This window comes from Taudactylus pleione, unplaced genomic scaffold (genome assembly GCF_031769625.1).
Source record: "Taudactylus pleione unplaced genomic scaffold, aTauple2 ptg000229l, whole genome shotgun sequence".
NCBI lineage: Eukaryota > Metazoa > Chordata > Amphibia > Anura > Myobatrachidae > Taudactylus > Taudactylus pleione.
In genome coordinates, this window is record NW_028284631.1 from 1,914,651 (window position 1) to 1,936,444 (window position 21,794).

The 21,794-nt window shown below is 44.6% G+C and overlaps 1 protein-coding gene across 1 annotated transcript; it reads right to left on the minus strand.

The window, feature by feature from the left end:
• Positions 1-477: 477 nt before the first annotated feature.
• LOC148517019 (vitamin K-dependent protein C-like) lies at positions 478-20,464 on the minus strand. The gene is made up of 8 exons (XM_088479277.1): positions 20,386-20,464; positions 19,694-19,857; positions 19,576-19,600; positions 18,826-18,936; positions 9,264-9,404; positions 6,213-6,310; positions 4,522-4,636; positions 478-1,094 (listed from the first exon to the last, which is right to left on the minus strand). The coding sequence occupies exons 1-8, from the start codon at positions 20,462-20,464 to the stop codon at positions 478-480; spliced, it is 1,350 nt and encodes a 449-aa protein (XP_088335403.1).
• Positions 20,465-21,794: the final 1,330 nt, after the last annotated feature.

Here is a 21,794-nt window from a genome sequence, read left to right on the forward strand (position 1 = left end):
GCTAATCGCAGCCCGGACTCGCAGTCCCAGAGGGAGAAAACACCTTTCCCTTGGGGCTGTCTGTCCAGTGCGTGATTGGCATATAGCGCTTCCAATGGTATTTCACTGCCAGTCACTGTGTAGAGGTGGTGGATTTTACTGGAGGGGGGCTGCAGTCCAACAGCCCCAAGGTAAAATCTGCCACCAAAGACATACAACAAAATGTATATGGTAGTTCTCAAAGAGCCACCTTAGTCCTGTGGACTGTAATGGAAAGCCAGATATTGACAATTACTTTTAAAATAATCTTTAATTGAATTGTATGTTTCCCTGGCTTTAAATACAGTATTTTCTATAACACAAATAAAAGGCAATACAATGGCAACTAGTGAGTTTCTGGGGTTTATTGGATTTTTTTTTATTACATAGTATAACCAGCATTGATTGTAACTTCTTCATTGATTTGCATTTGAGAATGGTGATAGATTACGGGGAACCTTAAGTATTACGTGACTTGTATTTATTTGGTTTATTAACTTGACTTGTTTGTTTTAATACCTCTTCTTCATAGATTGCTATTTGCTGACTGATCCATTCAAGGTAACGATCTACTTTGGTATATACCCCAAAATTATCCAGTCGTCCGCATCCCTCTCCCCAGCTCACTAACCCTATAAGAAACCAGGTGTCTCCAAACCTGGTGACCATGGGCCCCCCACTGTCTCCAGCACATGCATCCTGATTTTCCCCCAACCTTCCAGCACATAACATATTACCAGATACACGGTTCTCCATGACTTCAGAGCAATTCTCACGGCGAACTATTGGGACCTGTATAAAGCTGAGGACGCTAGAGCGATTGCGAAACGTTTGATCCTGGTTGCCCCAGCCAGTTACTATGGCCTCAGTGCCCTCTAGTGTCAAATTTCTTTCAGCAAGTCCTTGACTTGGTAAACAGATAGGCAGCACATACTTGTTATACACTGCTGGTGCGCTGAGACGCAGCAGGGCAATGTCATTATCTACAGTCTGAGCATCATATTTAGAATGCGTGATGATCTTGATCACATAAGTTTGTTGCTCTGTATCTTCCAGTGTCCGACGGTCATATTCACCTGTGGTGTGACATTTACAGAGACATACTTCAGTGGGGTTTATGATCCAGTTTATGTCTTGCTGTACAGTCAATACTATTTCTTTATGTATGTACCGTATCACGTACACTAATATTTATTACAGCTGTTAGAAATATTCTATTTATTTATTTAACCTGAATAAATGTAATTTCCTGACAGAAAATAGCCTGTTGATCAATTTGGTCTTGCTAATTATTTTGTATATTTAAAATCATTGTTTCTAAATAGCTCCTGAATATCTACAGTATGTACCAGCAGCGGCTCCTGCCCTCTTACCTGAGGGGGGCTGCTGCTGCTGGTCTGGCCATGGCCGGATGGGTCCCAGCGCCTGCGCAATGAATCTGGTAGGCGCCAGGACCGGCGCATGCTCATGAGCAGCGGTGGCACCGCGCATATGCATAACACCGGCTTCTGGGGGCTGCATTGGTTGCCCTGTAGAGCTGCCCGAAAGGCAGAGCAGCGGCCTGGCCGTCCCAGGGGAACCTTCCCCTGGGACTGCGTGTCATTTGTGTGACTGGCAGGTGGCACTTTCAATAGGAAGCCACCTCCAGTAACAGCGAAGCCAGTGCAGTCATGGACTGCAACTGGCTCACGGAAGTAGCGGATTATACTGGGGGGGGAGCGCAGCCCCTAGGTAAAATCCGCCACTGGTATGTACTAATTCCGCTGAAGGCTTTTCTTCATATACACCAGTGTTTCCCAACCTCGGTCCTCAAGGCACACTAACAGTCCAGGTTTTAGTGATATCCATGCTTGAGCACAGATGGTTAAATCAAAATAACTGAGGTACTAATGAAGTACCTGTGCTCAAGAATGGCTATCCTTAAAACCTGGACTGTTAGTGTGCCTTGAGTACCATGGTCAGGAACCACTGATATACACAGTAACATGCAGGAGATTCTAGTCACAGACTCTGGTGGGTGTGGGTACTTACTCTGATGCATCTACATGAATACTGGTGTACACTAGAAGTTACTTTGAACACAAAGGTAGTGAATATAAAACTGGAAACTCCAACATAAAGTCACTTAGAGGAGTGTTGGGCCGTCATGTGCGGCCTGTATGTGCTGTAGTATTGAGTCCCCCCCAATGTATGGAATTGTGCAGGAGAAAAGTCACTTAACGGATGCCTTGTAGCTATACATGCTCAGTTGGGTTCGGCTCTGGTGTCTAAGAAGGCAGTGGCATCTGAATAGCATCAGTGTCATACTCAATAGACCATTTTGTGACCACATGTGGTTTATGGATGGGTTCATTGCCATCCTGAAAGACACATCTTCCCTCAATACTGCAATATGGGTGAAAATTATCAGAAAGTACCATTATGGAACCATCCCCACAACATTACAGAGCCAACAGAACCTTTACTGTTGGAAATAAGCACTCAGGGCTCTTCTTTAGATTGGCACCACACATACACTCCTCTGGTGAAGGATGTTTCATCTGATCATATATCCTTTCTACACAGTAGTCCATTGCCTGTACACTAAGTGCCACTCAACTCACTAACGTGCATTGCTAGGTATGGTCAGCTGACTATGCACTGCAGCCCATGTATAATGTTCTGCTCTGTGGCAGAGACTGATTTTATGAAACTGGCTGCTCGTACAACAGTATGCCTTATTGCCTATTGTTGAGTTTCAAAGTCACTAAGGTCTCCTCTTGTAGCCATACCAGCTATAACGGCAGGCAACTAGGGTAGTCCAGTATTTTCATATTTTACCTTTGACCATGCTAGGAGCTATTTGCTTAATTAATGAGAGACATCTGTGTGGAAGCCTTCGTTTCAATATGCTCGGTGTCCCTCATTTGCTCAGGTTTTCCCATTTTTTTGTCCATTTGGCAGATCAAGGTAGAAGTAAACTATAACTTATTAATAAAAAAACATCATATAGTATTTAAAATGTGATATGTTTATCAAACAGGTTCTCAAACTCTGTCCACAGGACTCCAAACAGTGCATGTTTTCCAGGTTGCGGGATGCACTAACATAGTGCAGTACTTACCGCCACACACCGCATCCCTACTGATCACATATGCACTAACATATGCGATCAGTAGCACAAAGGACAGCTCTTCCGATAAGAGCTGTCCTTTGCGATCCTCGCAGCCCCGTGGACTTCCGGGTTTATGACCAGGGAGTCCATATGCGCAGAATGACACAGCTGCCGCAACGGCATACTGGGAGGGATCTGATCGGATCCCTCATACCAGCGTGATGCAATAGAAGCCCATAGGCCTCTATAGGGTAACGCCAGCAAAAGCTGGCGTTACCCTCCGCATCGGAACCCCGGCGGCCCCACATTAGTGCCTATGGAAAATGCTGTAAAACCCCGGAAACTGGGTTTTTATCGCATTTTCCATTTAGTGCATCTCGTCCCAGGTCTCCTCACAGAATCCCAAGGGAAATAATTAGCTCCACCTGTGGATTTGTTTTTAATGTGTCAGTGAGTAATGAATACATCTGCACACCTCCTGGGTGACTTGGAAAACGTGAACTGTGTGGTGTCCTGATGACATCAGTAGCTCTCAAACTCAGTCCACAGGACCCCACACAGTTCACGTTTTCCAGGTCACCTAGCAGGTGCACAGGTGTATTCATTGCTCACTGACACATTTAAAAGCTCCACAGGTGGGGCTAATTATTTCACTTGCGATTCTGTAAGGAGACCTGGAAAACATGCACTGTTTGGGGTCCTGAGGACCGAGTTTGAAAACCTGTGCTATACATCATATACTCGTAATGAAATTTTCACGAACTCACTCAAATGGCTAGTCACACTGGCGTATCTATAATGGGTGCAGTGAGTGCGGGGCACACGGGTCCAGGGGGGCCCCTGCACTGCACGCACTGCACACACTGCACCCATATTATTTTAGACTTACCTGTCCGTGGTCCCACGTCGCGTGTCTGCGCTGCTCAGAACACCGGAAAATGGCCCGCCACGGCCATTTTTCCGGTGTTCTGCGCATGCGCAGTAGACTCCGGGCACTAGAGTGTGCCCGGACTGTACTGCGCATGCACAGAACGCCAGAAAAATGGCCACCACGGTCATTTTCTGAGCAGCGCTAACACCCTCCGCGGTACTTCGGACAGGTAAGCTTAAAAAAATGTTGGTGCAGTGTGTGCGGTGCAGGACCCCCCTGTACCCGGGGGCCTGTGTGCCCCGCACACACTGCACCCTTTATAGATACGCCACTGTAAGTGAGTCATTTATACATTTCATGACCTGTAATACACAGGTCACCTGTGCTGAGGCTGGATAAGTAACATAATTAGATATAATTTATTTTGAGAGACTCTTGCATTCAGTCAGTGAAAGCTATATGATACCAGGTCAATCCTGCTGAAAAAATGTAAATACCAAACAGCAGATAATTGGCAGTGACATGGACATGCACTTACCAAGCCGCACAAAGTACTTTCCAGGATTTCTGAAACAATGGGCTGCGGTCAGAACCCACGATGGGTGAATCAATACTCCACCGCATTGGAACTTCTTTTCATGAAGGAGCAAAACCTGTTATCACAAGAGGAAGCAGGGGTACTGCTGGTCAGGTATGAAATAAGTAGGGTTCATTATTACTGCATAAAAAATAGTGACATGAAAAGTGGAACTTATAAGCACCACAGCTAGAATAATGCAGCAGGAGGAAGGGTTATAGACAGGAACAAAAGATTATGGGGTGAACGCAAGCTGACTGTAATTACACTTGCATTGCGTGCATGGAACTAAGGGGTAGATTTAATAAAGCTTGGAGAGAGATAAAATTGGAGATAAATAGCACCAACCAATCAGCGCCTAACTGTCATTTTTCAAACACAGCCTGTAAAGTCACAGTTAGGAGCTGATTGGTTGGTGCTATTTATGTCTAATTTTATCTCTCTCCAAGCTTTATTCAATCTCCCCCTATATGCAGAAAATCAACCTATGCCGAATTGTATGCATGATCTATGCAACTGAACCGGCGCTATCAGTTGCTTGTCATTTGTCGCTATCAGTTGCTTGTCATTATCAGCACAGACCTGCACCAGTGCTATCCCTGGTCCTAGAGATCCAACTGAAATCAAAGAATCTCTGCATAGGCCGGCACAGCTCAGCATAGCTTGTACTTCCAGCTGACGCCCTGACATGACTTTACAAAACTGCTTTTATCATTATACGATGCATGTCATTTTCTATGCTTCATCTAACCCAAAGTAATTTTTATGGGGTCTCACGTGGTCTCTTTTATAATCACCATCTACAAATTCCTAATTTGGGGGGAGGCTAGGGTTAGGCACCCCCCCGCAGGAGACTTAGGTTTAGGCTGCGGGGACGGGGGGGTTAGGTTTAGGCACTTGGGGGGGTTAGGGTTAGGCACCCCTAAGGGAGGGTTAGGGTTGGGGGGTAAGGTTAGTAGTACTTACCGAAAATTTGTTGTCAGGATCGCCGGGCTTCCAGCGTCTGGATTTCATACGGCCGGCGGTAATACATACTGATTCCAATCTGACTGGTTGCTATGGGCAACACCTCCATTTCTAAAAACTCGCGCTTTAGTAAATTTACCCCTGTGAGTAAAAGGTTGCAGCGAGCAACTACGGTAATGTACCTTGTTACATGTGCAGTGCGACGTAGATGCTTGCGCAGTTTATCGATAATCACTCAACTGCATAAATATCGGCATTACGTCCATCTCTGAATCCGGCGCAATGTGTGGGAACCACAACAGAGAGGGATCCAACACAGACAAATTGCAGCCAGGAGGACAAGGAGCCTTTCATTAACCTACATTATTATCGCAGAGATCCACTGACTCACAATAAGTATGGCAGCCCTGCTGCATCATGCAATATTACACGGAGGTGACAGCCTGGCAACAAAAGCTGTAAAATATACAGTGTATTTGGGCACATAATAGTAATCAATTAGAATAAATGTAACCATTTGAAGTTGTGATTTGCTTTTGTTGTGACACCTTATAGTCAATGGAAACCCTTCTCCCTGTCATGTGAAGTTGCTTCAGCTTATATACTTATGTATGATTGTTGTCAATTCATTTGGCTAACAACATCCCACTATTGTATTACAGAGACGAGTAATTAGATGTACTTACTTGCCAAGGACTGTCTCCTTTACGTCCTTTCTTTGCTCCCGTGAGACGGGCTGAATAGTCAGAGTTGAATATTTTCATTTTGCCACACGGAAACTCCACTGCAAAATACAGACCATTTACATACAGACCTGAGCTTACTTGTGGCACAGTCACAACCTGTGTACACTACTCAGCCTACCTGTCTTCTGTACCTGGGCCCTCATTCAGAGCCGTTCGCTATTTGCGGTCGTTCGTTTAAAAACAAGGGGTGGCTATTCAAATGATCCGTACGCACATTGCAGTCTGTTCACACCTCTAAGTCTGAACGAACGAGCAAAACTTACGCTCGTTTATTTGTTAAAAACGCCCCCTGGCCGCTCGCATCCTACGTCATGTCCGCTATTTATTAGATTAATCGAGTACATCGACAAGGGTATGAACTGCTCGCTATTCTTGTGGTTGGTGTTTGCTACCACAAATTTGCGAGCAGTTCTGGCTCTAAAATAACCCAGTGACGTGATCAATGACGCAGCTGTTTTAAATATACACACCCATAAAACGCCCGTTTTGACCTTTAAGCACGCCTGCGTTCGGATCTCCACTCCCCATTTTCAAGCACCTTCCCCTGTTACCACCCACATACGCCTCATTCTGTCACTCAAAATAGCAGGCACTCGCTATATAGCGTACAAACGATTTTCGGCCGCACTGACTGGTTCGCGCATGCGTACTAAAAAGCGTATGCATGCGCAGATGTGCAAACATCGCTCGGAACGAGCGTACTGCCGCTAACGAGCGGCTCTGAATGAGGGCCCTAATCTTATTACTCAGCCTACCGGTCTTCTGTACCTAATCTTATTACTCAGCCTACCTGTCTTCTGTACCTAATCTTATTACTCAGCCTACCTGTCTTCTGCACCTACTCTTATTACTCAGCCTACCTGTCTTCTGCACCTATTCTTGCTACTCAGCCTACCTGTCTTCTGTACCTATTCTTACTACTCAGCTTACCTGTCTTCTGTACCTAATCTTACTACCCAGCCTACCTGTCTTCTGTACCTATTCTTACTACCCAGCCTACCTGTCTTCTGTACCTATTCTTACTACCCAGCCTACCTGTCTTCTGTACCTAATCTTACTACTCAGCCTACCTGTCTTCTGCACCTATTCTTACTACCCAGCCTACCTGTCTTCTGCACCTATTCTTGCTACCCAGCCTACCTGTCTTCTGTACCTATTCTTACTACCCAGCCTACCTGTCTTCTGTACCTAATCTTACTACTCAGCCTACCTGTCTTCTGTACCTAATCTTACTACTCAGCCTGTCTTCTGTATCTACTCTTACTACCCAGCCTACCTGTCTTCTGTACCTAATCTTACTACTCAGCCTACCTGTCTTCTGTACCTAATCTTACTACTCAGCCTACCTGTCTTCTGTACCTAATCTTACTACTCAGCCTACCTGTCTTCTGTACCTAATCTTACTACTCAGCCTACCTGTCTTCTGTATCTACTCTTACTACCCAGCCTACCTGTCTTCAGTACCTTATTTTATTACTCAGCCTACCTGTCTTTTGTACCTAATCTTACTACTCAGCCTACCTGTCTTCTGTACCTAATCTTACTACTCAGCCTACCTGTCCTCTGTATCTATTCTTACTACTCAGCCTACCTGTCTTCTGTACCTAATCTTACTACTCAGCCTACCTGTCCTCTGTATCTATTCTTACTACTCAGCCAACCTGTCTTCTGTACCTAATCTTACTACCCAGCCTACCTGTATTCTGTACCTTATTTTATTACTCACCTACCTGTCTTCCGTACCTTATTTTATTACTCAGCCAACCTGTCTTCTGTACCTAATCTTACTACCCAGCCTACCTGTCTTCTGTACCTAATCTTACTACTCAGCCTACCTGTCCTCTGTATCTATTCTTACTACTCAGCCTACCTGTCTTCTGTACCTAATCTTACTACTCAGCCTACCTGTCCTCTGTATCTATTCTTACTACTCAGCCTACCTGTCTTCTGTACCTATTCTTACTACTCAGCATACCTGTCTTCTGTACCTAATCTTACTACCCAGCCTACCTGTCTTCTGTACCTAATCTTACTACCCAGCCTACCTGTATTCTGTACCTTATTTTATTACTCACCTACCTGTCTTCCGTACCTTATTTTATTACTCACCTACCTGTCTTCTGTACCTAATCTTACTACCCAGCCTACCTATCTTCTGTACCTAATCTTACTACCCAGCCTACCTATCTTCTGTACCTAATCTTACTACCCAGCCTACCTATCTTCTGTACCTAATCTTACTACCCAGCCTACCTGTCTTCTGAACCTAATCTTATTACCCAGCCTACCTGTCTTCTGTACCTAATATTATAAATCAGCCTACCTGTCTTCTGTACCTAATGTTATTACTCGGCCTACCTGTCTTCTGTACCTAATCTTATTACTCATCCTACCTGTCTTCTGTACCTAAACTTATTACTCACCTACCTGTCTTCTGTACCTAATCTTATTACTCACCTACCTGTCTTCTGTACCTAATCTTTATTCTCAGCCTCCCTGTCTTCTGTACCTACTCTTACTACCCAGCCTACCTGTCTTCTGTACCTACTCTTACTACTCACCTACCTGTCTTCTGTACCTAATCTTATTACTCGGCATACCTGTCTTCTGTACCTAATGTTATTACTTGGCCTACATGTCTTCTGTACCTAATCTTATTACTCAGCCTACCTGTCTTCTGTACCTAATCTTATTACTCACCTACCTGTCTTCTGTACCTAATCTTAGTACTCACCTACCTGTCTTCTGTATTTAATGTTATTATACCAGTGAGAACTACATTCCAAAGCAGCAATTCAGTTAATAAAGGGTGGCCATAAGTGGGCACAGTGCAAGAATCATGCAAGTCTACAAAGGGCAAATTTGTGCACCCAAGTTTTGGCCAAAGCGATCTCACACAAGATACTGTATGCAAGTTTGTTTACATCCCACTCTAAATCAGTACCACAAGGGGGGAAGAAAACAGAAGTGAGGAGAAGTATATGCACTTACCGTTTGGTTTACAGCTGCAGTAGTCCTCATCCAGCTGGTACCCCGGGGCACAGCTACACAGCCGTGATGTACCATTCCCAGTCTCTGTGCAGAAGTGACTGCAGCCTCCATTATTCAAGGAGCAGTTAAAGTGGGTGACTTCTATTATTGGGGATAGTAGGTTACAACATTTGTATGATAAGGATAGTAAAAGCATCTTGTGTACAACAGGTTTCTGGGAGGGCTTCAATAAGGAATTTAAGCATACCCTAAAGACAATGGGGGATATATTTTAAACCTAGGAGAGAGATAAAGAACCAACCAATCAGCTTTTAACTGCCATTTTACAGGCTGTGTTTGAAAAATGACAGAAGCTGATTGGTACTTTATCTTTCTCCACTTAATCTCTTTCCAAGTTTTGATACTTCTCCCCCAATGTCCCCAATCCACTGAAACTCCTTATTCATCCAGTACCCACTTTACAGATAAGCCACTGTCCGATAGATCCTTTTTAAGATCCAAGAATCAGTACCAAAGCCACAACTAGACTATTTGGTGCCCTATGCCAGAGAGAGCATTGGCGCCCCCCTCATTTTTCAAAGGGACATAATGCACCCAAAAAATGGCCATGGCTTCATGGTGAAGGACCAGGGAAGAGATAGGAGAGGCCAGGAGATGCTGGGGATGAAATAAGAGGAAGCTACAAGCAAGAATGATAATAAACAGAAATTTGATAGGCCCAAACAGTGCCCCCTGTCCTGCGATGCCCTGTGCAATGGCACCGGCCTCACTACCCTAGCTACGGCCCTGATCAGTACTATTGGTACTATTTGGAAGACAGTGAAGTGACAGTAAAGTTATCAGATACTAACTGGTCGATGTGTCACACCTTCTAAAGAGGTCAAGTGGAGAGCTAATAGCAACCAATCACATTCTATCCATTATTGTATAGAATGTACTAGTTAAATGATAGCACTTCTCCACTTGTCTTCTTTAGAAGGTTTAAACATCTCCCACTATGCATTATGTCCATTTATTGTAAATGACTGAGTAGAAATATCATTGTATCCCAATAACAAGACTAATCCTTAAAAAGTGTCACCTACACATATAATTAGATAAATGTTACAGTGCATGGTTTCTTCAATGTGTCAGCACAAAGTTACTTATCTTCTGGTCAGGTAGGAGACGATCATGCACAGTGATGAGATTGAACAGCTTGGTGTGCTTCTAATAAACCTTCTGTGACTTCACCATACTATAGACGGGAAGCAGTCAGGAAGCCAATGGACAAAATCCAGACCATCGGCTACCCCACTGTCTAATCCCGGCAAGGGGTTAAATGACAGGCGTCGATGTTCCGACGCCTGTCATTTTACCTATGCCGGAAGACTGAAACCCGGGTTACCGATCGAAGGTAAACCGGGCGCCGGGGCACGGACAGCCGCAGGGGGTGGAGGGTTAGGTTTAGGGTTCCCGGGGGAGACTTAGGGCTAGGCACCCCACGGGAGGTAAGGTTTAGGCTAGGGGAAGGGGGGGTTAGGGTTAGGCACCCCGGGGGGAGGTTAGGGTTAGGCACCCCCCGGGAGGTTAGGTTTAGGTGGCAGGGAAGGGGGGGTTAGGTTTAGGCACTTAGACGGGGGATTAGGGTTAGGCACTTGGGGGGGAGGTTAGGGTTGGGCACCCCTAAGGGAGGGTTAGGGGGTAGAAGTAGGTTAGTAAATACTTACCTTTGACGATCAGGATTTCATCCTCTGCCGGGATGCCGCTGTCGGGATTAGTAAATCGTATGTATTCCCTATAGACATACCTCTCAACTGCCCCAATTAGAGGGCTCTGTCCTGCCATCCTGACCGGCAGCACTTTTGTCCAAGAGTCCTGAGTTCTGGGAGGTATTTGTACAGCAGAAGAGAAGTAAATAGGCACAGCCTGCACATGCCACTGGTGTGGGCAAAATATGTAAGTAAGGACGAGACATCAACATCTTGAAACCTTTGATATTATAGGCCAGTTTCTCCATTGATGTCAAAAGGACACAATTGATGTCTGTTGGCCGATGTTCATTTATATCCTATGTCCTGATTCCTTCTGCATTCTCAGAGAAGACAGAGCATCGATGCTAAGCAAACATCAATGTTTAACTGTTATTGGGGGATGATGTCTCAAGAAGTGAACATAATGGACAAGTGAAGAAGTGGACCAAGCAATCAATCAGCTTCTACCTGACATTTTATCGAATGTCCTTGATAAGGCTACCTCAAATATGATTGGTTGCTAGGGGGGGAACATCTCCACTGGTCAACTTCACTCTTTTCACTGCTTGATACATCACCCCATGTGTGATGGTGTTCTCACCACAGACATGTCATGTGTCAATGGCAACATCGATGTTAGGGCTTTGATTTTCCATCCCTACATGTGAGAATTTAGGGGAGGGGGTTATGTGTGGACTTTCAGTTCTAGGAATGACCCCAGAGTGTGGGGCCACCCCATTGAAACATACCAGATCCCACTTCAAAGATTTGAAAAGTTGAGAGATATGCTATAGGAAATCTACCAGCTTTCAACACATGACGAAATAAAGAGCAAGGGAAAGAGTTTTAAGTTTGATTTTCTCAAGAACTGTACAATATAAGCATTACTAACTGTACATAGAAGTTCAGCCGTTACTTAGAATGTGATATTAATGTTTGATTACTCAAATTTTTTATGCTGGTCAGAAAAATCATAGAAACTCGTGTTCACCATTCTACCCTTTGTGTCCTTCATGCAGAGTCTTTTTTTCCTTGATGTAAATGACAGACAACATATATGTTTCTCATTTTTTCCTTTATGTACATTACAGACAACATGTATGTTTTTCATTTTTTCCTTTATGTACATGACAGACAACGTGTATGTTTCTCAGGTCTTAAGATTTCATACAAGGGGCCTGGTTCTGAGATGTGCGCAATCGGTACACAAGCTGATGGTCACGTAGTTGAGAAATAATTTGCAACTGTGCATGTACGAAAAGTTCTGAATATCCCTAAGATGCCTTACACAGAGCATATGCACAAAGATGCTGCTGGAATTGGGACAGACGGTATCAGATAGGTGGCGGTAAAGTGATGGACCTTTGCTCAGTGACTGGCTGGTGGCTGGTAGTGAGCAAAGTGGGCGTGTTATGGGAGTATTCCGGACGTGCCAATGCAAGCGGCTGCATTCACTGACGTACTGCCGCAAAGCATAGGAGGCTGTGGTCAGACATAGAAACTGCACCTGATATAAGGCAAAAGCAATTTTCAATGTTGCGAATAAGGACGCACCAATCAGTATTACAGCGTGCATGGGCGCAAAAAAAGGTAATTTCAGTCCTTGCACATTCGGCCGTACGGATGTACACAAGGAAAAGATTTTGTAGGCCATTTCCATAAACTCACAGACGGCAATCACCAATACTCGCTGCGTTCGCTTTTACATGAATCAGGCCCAATATATTTGAATTATGGAGGTCCGTGTTGGATGATTAGTTCATGATTTGTCTGTTCTACAGTACAATATACCTCTACCCCAACCATCCCTTTTTACCCTTCTGTATCTCTTCCCCTGAGTAATTACTTGAAAACTATAATAACTTCATTAAGAAAAAAACCTAAAAATATCTGGTCTGACCTTTATTGGATAGTATTATACAGCCATGGCCAAAGTTTTGAGAATGACACATATATTGGTTCTCACATATATATGTCCATTGGAATATGGGACTCAGCTTTCAGAGTTGAAAATTATGATGAGTCATCTAGATTCCTTATTGCCTCTAATATTTAGAGACTTATTTATGTTCTCCCGATGCGTGGGTATATGGAAAAGAGAAAAAGATAAGAAAAAATATATGTGTGTAGTACTGTTTGAGACAAAGAATATATTTGTATTTTACATCACCAAACTAAGATAGAAAAAAAAAGGAAAAACTCCAAAGACTGTACCCTTATGGGTGGGATCTCATGTATCTGGAAAAGTGTGGGTCACCATGCACTGTGAAAAAAAGAATATTTGAGGGAACGTAAAGCCAGGCTTTTGGAGACCTAATACATGGACTGATTTATGTGACCACTTGGACTTTCCTTTATATCTGGATTTATTTGGAAACAAATAGTCTGGTATGTATTTATTTGGATGACATTGAAATGAAACATATTTTGGAATACAAAGTCCTTCCACGTTTTTGCTGTTGATTCCATATGGTTAAAAGAAACCTTCATGGGAGGAAAACGCATATATCTACTGTGAGTTTGGTATGCTGATTACATTGATTAATCCACCTATAGCTAAAGTGAGTGGGGTACGTCCCCTCAAATATTCTTTTTTCACAGTGCATGTAGACCCACATCTTTCCAGACACATGAGATCCCACCCATAATGGTACAGCCTTTGGGGTTTTTCCTTTTTTTCGATCTTAGTTTGGTGATGTCAAATACAAATATAATGTTTGTCTCAAATGGTACTACACACATTTTTTGGGGGATCTTTTTCTCTTTTCCATATACCCACGCATTGGGAGAACATAAATAAGCCTCTAAATATTAGAAGCAATAAGGAATCTAGATGACTCATCATAATTTTCGACTCTGAAAGTTGAGTCCCATATTCCATTGGACATATATATTATTCTAAGAAGCGCCTTCATCTGAGCTCCACATCTTATTTACTGTGTCCATTAGTGGGGTGTTGGTGACACCCAGGTGCTCGTGGAAGAGGGCAGCATATAAGTGCGCAGAGGTTCAGGCCATTTTTGTTTTTAAAAATATATATGTGCTTTATGCTGTTTAATGCATTATGTTTGGCACCACCTGTCATTCTTTGTGATTTTGGAGACATTTCTGCACTGAAAAGGTGTATTTTCATAGGAGGCTGCCATTTTGTTTTTATAACACATTATAGAGGGAAATGTATAAAAACTTCTAAAGAGTGGTCAAGTGGAGAAGGTGCCCATTGCAACCAATCTGCTTGTAGCTAGCATTTATCAAGTGAATTTTATAAAATGATAAGTAGAAGCTGATTGGTTGCTTCACTTGTCCACTTCTACACTCTTTAGGAAGTTTGATACATCTCCCCCTATCACTGGTAATATGATTATTACCTTTAGCATTAATCTATATGATTCTTCCCAGGTTATTATACCTTTTCCAAACAATCCCAATTGTGGTCCCGGCCTCTTATCTCCGCGAGGTTCAATCATTATGTGGCTCCTTTGTGTGGTCTGGTAAAAAACCGAGACATCGTAGAGCTTGTTTGGCCAAATCAGTGAGTAATGGTTGTCTTGGGCTTCCTATTTTTGTTAGACATTTTTCTGCAACACAATTGAGTCATATAACATCATGGCACTCGGAGGATGGGAGTAAGAAACGGGTATTACTTGAAAATGTCTGGTGGGCACCTACTTAGTTAGTTTTCTTCCATGGCTGCCCCCCCAATATGAGACCAGCCTCGGTTCGGGAATTTCCCTGCATAAGGACTGTCCTGCAAGTGTGGGACAAACTCAATAAACATTTAAAAGTGGCACCCTACCCATCCACCCTGATCCCTTTATGGCGCCATCCTCATTTCCCACTGAGGTGCATGCACTCTTATATGCATCCTTGGATATCAGCTGGGATAACTAGAATCCTGCATGTTCAGGGTGATTTTGCCCTCAAAAATGTAGCAGATTTGTGCGAAAAATATGGTATGTCTTCTAGCCATAAGTTCACGTATTTACAAATTGGTAGTTTTAACCGCTCACTCAGTAAATCCCGCAAACCGTGACAACCTGCTGCAGGCCTGGCCAACCTGTGGCTCTCCAGCTGTTGTGAAACTACACATCCCAGCTTGCCCTCCCACAGTTTTAGCATTCCCTAATAGCAAAACTGAAGCAATGCATGCTGGGACTTGTAGTTTTACAACAGCTGGAGAGCCACAGGTTGGACATTCCTGATCTACTGCATTTGAGTGTAGATGTATTTACAACCCTGGCTGCAAGGGATCCATATCAATCTTGTACTCATTGTTATCCCCCTCATCCCCTGAATTGAGGGAACCCTTTGAGCAGACCTGGGAGCAAGACCTGGGGATTAGTTTGGAGGACGATGATTGGGCAGACATCAGGCAATGGGTGGCTAAGTCCTCCATTAATACCAGCATAAAAGAAAATTCCTTTAAAGTATATTCTCGCTGGTACATGGTTCCTGCAAAACTGCATCAGATTTTCCCGGGGTCTTCGGACCTTTGTTGGAAGCAATGCGGCCAGATTGGTTCCTATTTACATGTGTGGTAGGCAGGGCTGCCATCAGAAATTGCAGGGCCCGGGACTGACAAAATAGGCAGGGCCCCCCCCTAATCCCTCCCTACCCTCCACAACCCCCCCTTCCGCCGCTACCTTATTTATACACAATAAAAAGAGTATTTTCACCAAAAATTATTAAGCCAGACGAGTGCTCAGACTGTCCTCCCCAGCTTTTTACAAATTCACCCCTTCCCCCGATTAAATATGGGCCATGGGGCAAACATAGGATTTTCTTTCTAAACAATGCGTGAGACCAAAATGTTGAAACTTAGACCTGTTGGAATCTTATTTACAAGGTCCCGTGAGTGCCGCAGTTTGTTTTGTTATATAACCGTCCGAGTGCACCTAGGCAAGTACAATTTGACACTGTGGAGTGATGGCTTTACATTGTTATATATATATAAAATATAATAGCACACACTTCCAGAATTTTCAAAGTTAGGGTGCTGGGGCACACTGTAATTCCACCAGAGGCTCATGAAAGAGGGCCAGCGCACCAAAGTAAGCAAAAAAAATAGTAAGCAAAAAAATAGGCATTTATTGAAGCCCTTCAGTATTCAAAAAATATGTCAAATACACATCAATGCAATGGAAGCAGGAGGGATGGCATAATGTCAAGTTCTGTTATGGTCAAGGGTCTCCCTATAAAAATATATATATTTTGTGATGCACATATAAGAACTCCCCCCCGATTGCAGCAGCACCGCACAGAGGGTCTCATTCAGACCCGCTCGCGAGCGCAGGACGCTCGCAAGCGTGTCGATGGTACCCAAATGCGCATGCGCACGACGGAGGCGGCTCCGTCATGCGCATGCGCGAGACCCGGCGAGCGACAGGGAAGCCGTCGCTCGGGGTCTCGCACCAAAGGGGGCGTGCTGTCGATGGTGAGTAACAGCACGCCCCCTTTGGTGGGCGTGCCGGGGGCGTGGCTGCCCAGACGGAGGCGTTCCCATGGGAACGCCTACCGTCTGGGTCCAGCCCCACTGACATCACTAGTGATGTCAGTGGGAGTGATTTTGGCTCTGATAGAGCCAAAATCACTCCAGGGCTTGCGGTCACCGAGACCCTACCGCAGGGTCTCGTCGCAAGCCCGATGGTCGTGATGGTCTTGACCATCGTGACCATCATCATAGACGCTCGCATAAGCTGTGGGTGGTAACCCACAGCTATGCGAGCGTCCAAGAGGCCGCTCCAATATTAGGTAGGAGGGCCCTGATTCAGAGCGAGCGCTCTGGTCAGAGTGTCCGGCTCTGAATCAGGCCCAGAGCCTTTGCGGTAGCTCTGATCACGGCTTCAGCATTCAGTGCAGGGATGGAGACACGGATGTCTCCATCTCTCTCTCTTAAAAAAAAAAAAACTTCCCTCTTTCTGAACTTACCTTATTTCCTTATGGGCTCTGAGGGTCTCATTCAGACCCGCTTGCGAGCGCTCGCAAGCGGGTCGATGTTGCCCAAATGCTCATGCGCACAACGGAGGCGCCTCCGTTGTGCGCATGCGCGAGACCCGAATAACGACGGGGTAGCCGTCGTTATGGGTCTCGCACCAAAGGGGGCGTCCTGTCGATGGTGAGTGACAGCGCGCCCCCTTTGGTGGGTGTTCCGGGGGCGTGGCTGCCCAGACAGAGGCGTTCCCATGGGAACGCCTACCGTCTGGGTCCGGCCCCACTGACATCACTAGTGATGTCAGTGGGAGTGATTTTGGCTCTGATAGAGCCAAAATCACTCCAGGGCTTGCGGCAGACGAGACCCAACCGCAAGGGTCTTGTCGCAAGCCCGATGCCAGTCATCATGGACGCTCACATAAGCTGTGGGTGGTAACCCACAGCTATGCAAGCGTCCACGAGGCCACTTCACTAAAAAAAAAAAACACGCCCTGATTCAGAGCGGGCGCTCGTTCAGAGCGTCCGGCTCTGAATCAGGCCCTGAGTCCCTTCTTCTCCCCTGGCGGCTCCTCATTCACACGGCTCATGTGACATCTCCCTTCAGCGGTGCTGCACAGCGTGACATCATGACGTCACGTGGGTCCAAAACAAACTTTATTTAACAGCGGGACGCGGCGTGTCCTCACTGTCCTGTACAGCTGTAGGCTGGTGGGAACCGGGTTGGTGGCGACGGGCGGTGGCAGCGGCTGGGCCTCCTGCTTTTGTTAAAGGGGCAGTGTGGGGCTGCAGGCTGTACAGCAGCAGTAGGAGCGGGCGGGCCCTTCCCGTTCTTCCAGGGCCTGGGACTCCAGTCCCGGCAGTCCCCCCCTGATGGCGGCCCTGGTGGTAGGACTGCCCCCTGATATCAAAATATTGGGATGAAATCACATTTTTGGTGTCTAGGGTGGTCGGTATTTCTCCCCCTAATGAGTCTACATATGCTTCTATGTAAACCCACTACATCCATCTCTAAACCTCAAAACAAGCATTTATAATGCAGCCAAACTGTTGATTGCTACAAACTGGAAGCAAATCGAGGCTCCGGCAATGACAGTGGTATTGAACAAAATATGGTATTTAGCCTCTATGGAATATATCACTGTGCTCCTCCATGATATTGTGATAAATTTTCATGCTACCTGGGACCGTTGGTATTCTGAATTCCATAGGCAACTACCCGGAATGGAATGAATCTGGTCTTCTCTGAGTGGTGTAGTGTACTGTACTGTAGGTTGACACCCCTACCCCATTTTATCTTTCCTTTCTGTATCCTTCTTTTTTTGTTAAAAATTAAATAAATAATAGTTGTATATTAACAGTGATGTACACACTATATTTTTTGGAAATAATATTTTGTTTGTAATTATTTGCACACAATATGTGTTGGATAATTATTATGCTGTATTTTGTATCAACTATAATTACAAATAAAGAGATTAAATTTAAAAAAAAAGGATGAATCTATAATATGTTTATCACAGTATCTGTACTAAGACATTTCTTGTTTGCTTTACATTATCATGCGATAAACCACTTAGAAAAATTGAAAATAGGATGTGTTTTATTTTTTATTACACACTAAAGTATAAAGTGGGGGAAGACATTTTGTTTTGCTGAGCCAATGTTTATGTGGATGCAGACAATTTATTAGGAACAAGTGACATCACTGATGTAGAAAGTGGTTGCAGACAGAGTTGAACCACAGCAGCTGCCTCAGTGATGTTACTATTACTTCATTGTGAAGTTGCATTTTAATAAATATTGGTTCTACTCATATGACTGCCTCCATTGTGTGTTAGCAATACAGTAGGTACAGTACAATTTAAATATCTGCAGCATCGAGTGCTCTAGAAACTTACCCCAGGAACACAGCTGTCCTTCCCAGCCTTTGTGACAGGTACAGTCAAATTTCCCTATACCGTCCTTACAGACACCATTTAAACATGGATTAGGGAGACACTGATCCCCATCTGTAAGAGATACAACACTTCACTATTTATATTGCACATATAGGGGCCCATTTATTAATGATCACATACTCAATGCGATCTGGGCGATATTAGCACCCACAATCACATTGTAGTATGCATTCATATTGGCCAAACGTATTAAAAAGCACCCGTAGTGACAGGGACTCCGAAAGGAGCCCATCCTTGCAATGTGCTTGGAGTGAAGTGACCATGTCAGCGGTCTCTTCACTACTGTGCCAGGACTCCTGCACATGCCTGGTCTACACCCCACGCATGCGCCGCGGCCATTGCCTCTCCCAGTAATTTCTGCAATGTGAAGCCCATTGGCTACATCGGTACAACGCCATCTTCAGATGGCATTAGCTGCGGGGGCCAAGCTCCGGAATGCACTTGGTAAATCCAACAGCATTGCGTTCCCCATAGAAACATTTGGGGGTTGCGGCTGCTGTTGAAAATGGAGGAACAGCAGCAGATATCAGAGATACCTGATGTGGTCCCTTCATAATACATCTGGGGATTACTAATTGTTTGCGGTTATCCCCCAAAAACACCTGTCTGCTGAATATGCCACAAATAGTTAATGACAAATGGGCCCCATACGACGTTACCAGTTACCACGGCCATTGCATAAACACTTACCAAAGTATTTGGCCCAAAAGTCAAGCTGCAAATAAAAGAAGAATATTACAATAGGGACATGACGGTCTGCAGAGAGTTACTGTAGAAAACAGCTGAGTTATAGTATTAATTCTCTTACAGTGGCCTCACGAGTCTCAAATATCTCATTTGCCTCCTCAAGGTCACATTTCTCTTCATAGCACTCTCGCTCCAGCGACCCAGGTCTCATCTCCTCCAGAAATTGAGCATTGGAACGTTTTTTAACTTTCAGCACACGATTCGCATCCTGACTACTGGAGAAGACTGGGAATGAGAGGTGGGAAATGTATAGGTTGGTCAGACCTTATTTTTATTTCAGTAAACGTTTATTTTTCTCTATTCCCGCCTGTTAATCCCAAAATGAAAGACTACACATAGCAATGAGCCTCTCTGCATAGCTCAGGGGTTCCCAAACGCGGTCCTCAAGGCTCCCCAACAGGTCAGGTGTTAGAGATATTCATGATTGAGCACAGGCAGTTAAATCAAATTGACTGAAGTACTAATTAAGACGCCTGTGCTCAACCATGGATATCTCTAAAACCTGAACTGTTGGGGAGCCTTGAGTACCGCGTTTGGTAACCTCTGGCATAGCCTACCTCTAGTTATTCTTTGAGGAGACTGAGAAAATATGCACCATTAGCGGCCCTGAATTTGCAAGACACAGCCGGCAAGTTATTGTCTGTATTATTACTTCTGATCCTGTTTTCAATATTCTCAATACAAATAGAGTACAATGCTGCTATATACTCCTAGAAAATGTAACATTCAGGCTGCTGCAGCTGACATGCTTACTTGAGCTGCTATAAGCAGATGGAATGACAGTCAGGATAAGGATCGACCACATTGTGCAGCTCAGGGAACCTGTAGACATAAAAGTAAATAAATATGTAGCATATCTCACTATAGGGAATTGTATAGGAGTGAAGGATGCAGGAAGTGGAGGTAAAAGGTCTTTAAAATGGAGAACAATTAACACTATTGCACTGGTTCACAAACTTTTTCGAATCACGGTGCCCTAGAGTATCAGCATTTTTTGGGGCCAAACGTTTTTTTATTGAGAAATTCAGCAAAAATTAAATTAAGTAAATTGTGCTTATATGTCACCCTTAGGGTCAGTTATCTGGTGGACAGGGCTGCGATTTTGTCTACATATTTTTTTATTGGCAGCCATTAGCACTGGTTTTGGGTATCACACTGACTAAAAATCCTTTTATTTGGTACTGGATCACCAACCCGAGGCACCTCTGCAAGTGCCCTGAGGCACCCAGTTTGGGAGCTACTGCACTATGGGGTCTATTCATGAAGCAGAGAAGAGTCCTGTTTAGCGGAAATCAGGGCTCTACTCTGCTTGGTGCAATTCGTGTAGGAGGTTATTCCTTCTCCAGCGGCACCCCTGCTCCATGGATGAATCGCATCACCATACTTTTGTATTCCTCTCCTGCGTACAGATCCGCCATCTGAGGATGGCGTAATATGTACCGCAAGCCAAATAGTGCTGGGAAGCTGCATACTTCTCTGCCCGACACTAGGCACTCGCTCCGCCCCCTTTCCCCAGCGACCTTTGCAGAAGGTCTGACGTAACCTGCTGCTCTCAGATGCCGAGGCATGCACAGTGTGAAGCAGGCATATCGGGCTCCCGATATGTCTGTATTCACACTGCGTACAGGGATCGCGGAGGGGCCGGACAGCGCCTGAAGACGCTGGAGAGGTACTTGAATGGCTACTAAACATTACTATATATAGAATTGATGTGATGCGACATATAGTGATATTTATCGTGAGCCACTTCATGTTCTTTATGAATAGACCCCTATATTATTTTTTAGAAATATACTGCTATCGAAGTTCAGGTCTCGCCCTATAATTTTGCACCTTCTCGTTGCGTGCTGGCGGAGGAGCGCAGTTATATGTGCAAATTGACCAGTGTTAACAAAATAAAGATTCTTCAAATATGAGAGTAAGTTTTGCAGAACACTTTGGACCTCATTCAGACCCACTCGCAAGCGGGTCGATGGTTGTGCATTGCGCACGCAAGCCCCGTAGCAAGTGAGAAATTCACTCGCTCCGGGGCTCGCTAACATCGAGCTGCTTGCGAGCGGCTCTGAATCGGGCCCCATGTTCAAAGATTTTCACTTTTTCTTCTTTCCACATTGTGTCAGTGTCCAGTATAAACATTGTTTAAGGTGCAAATTGTTAGACAC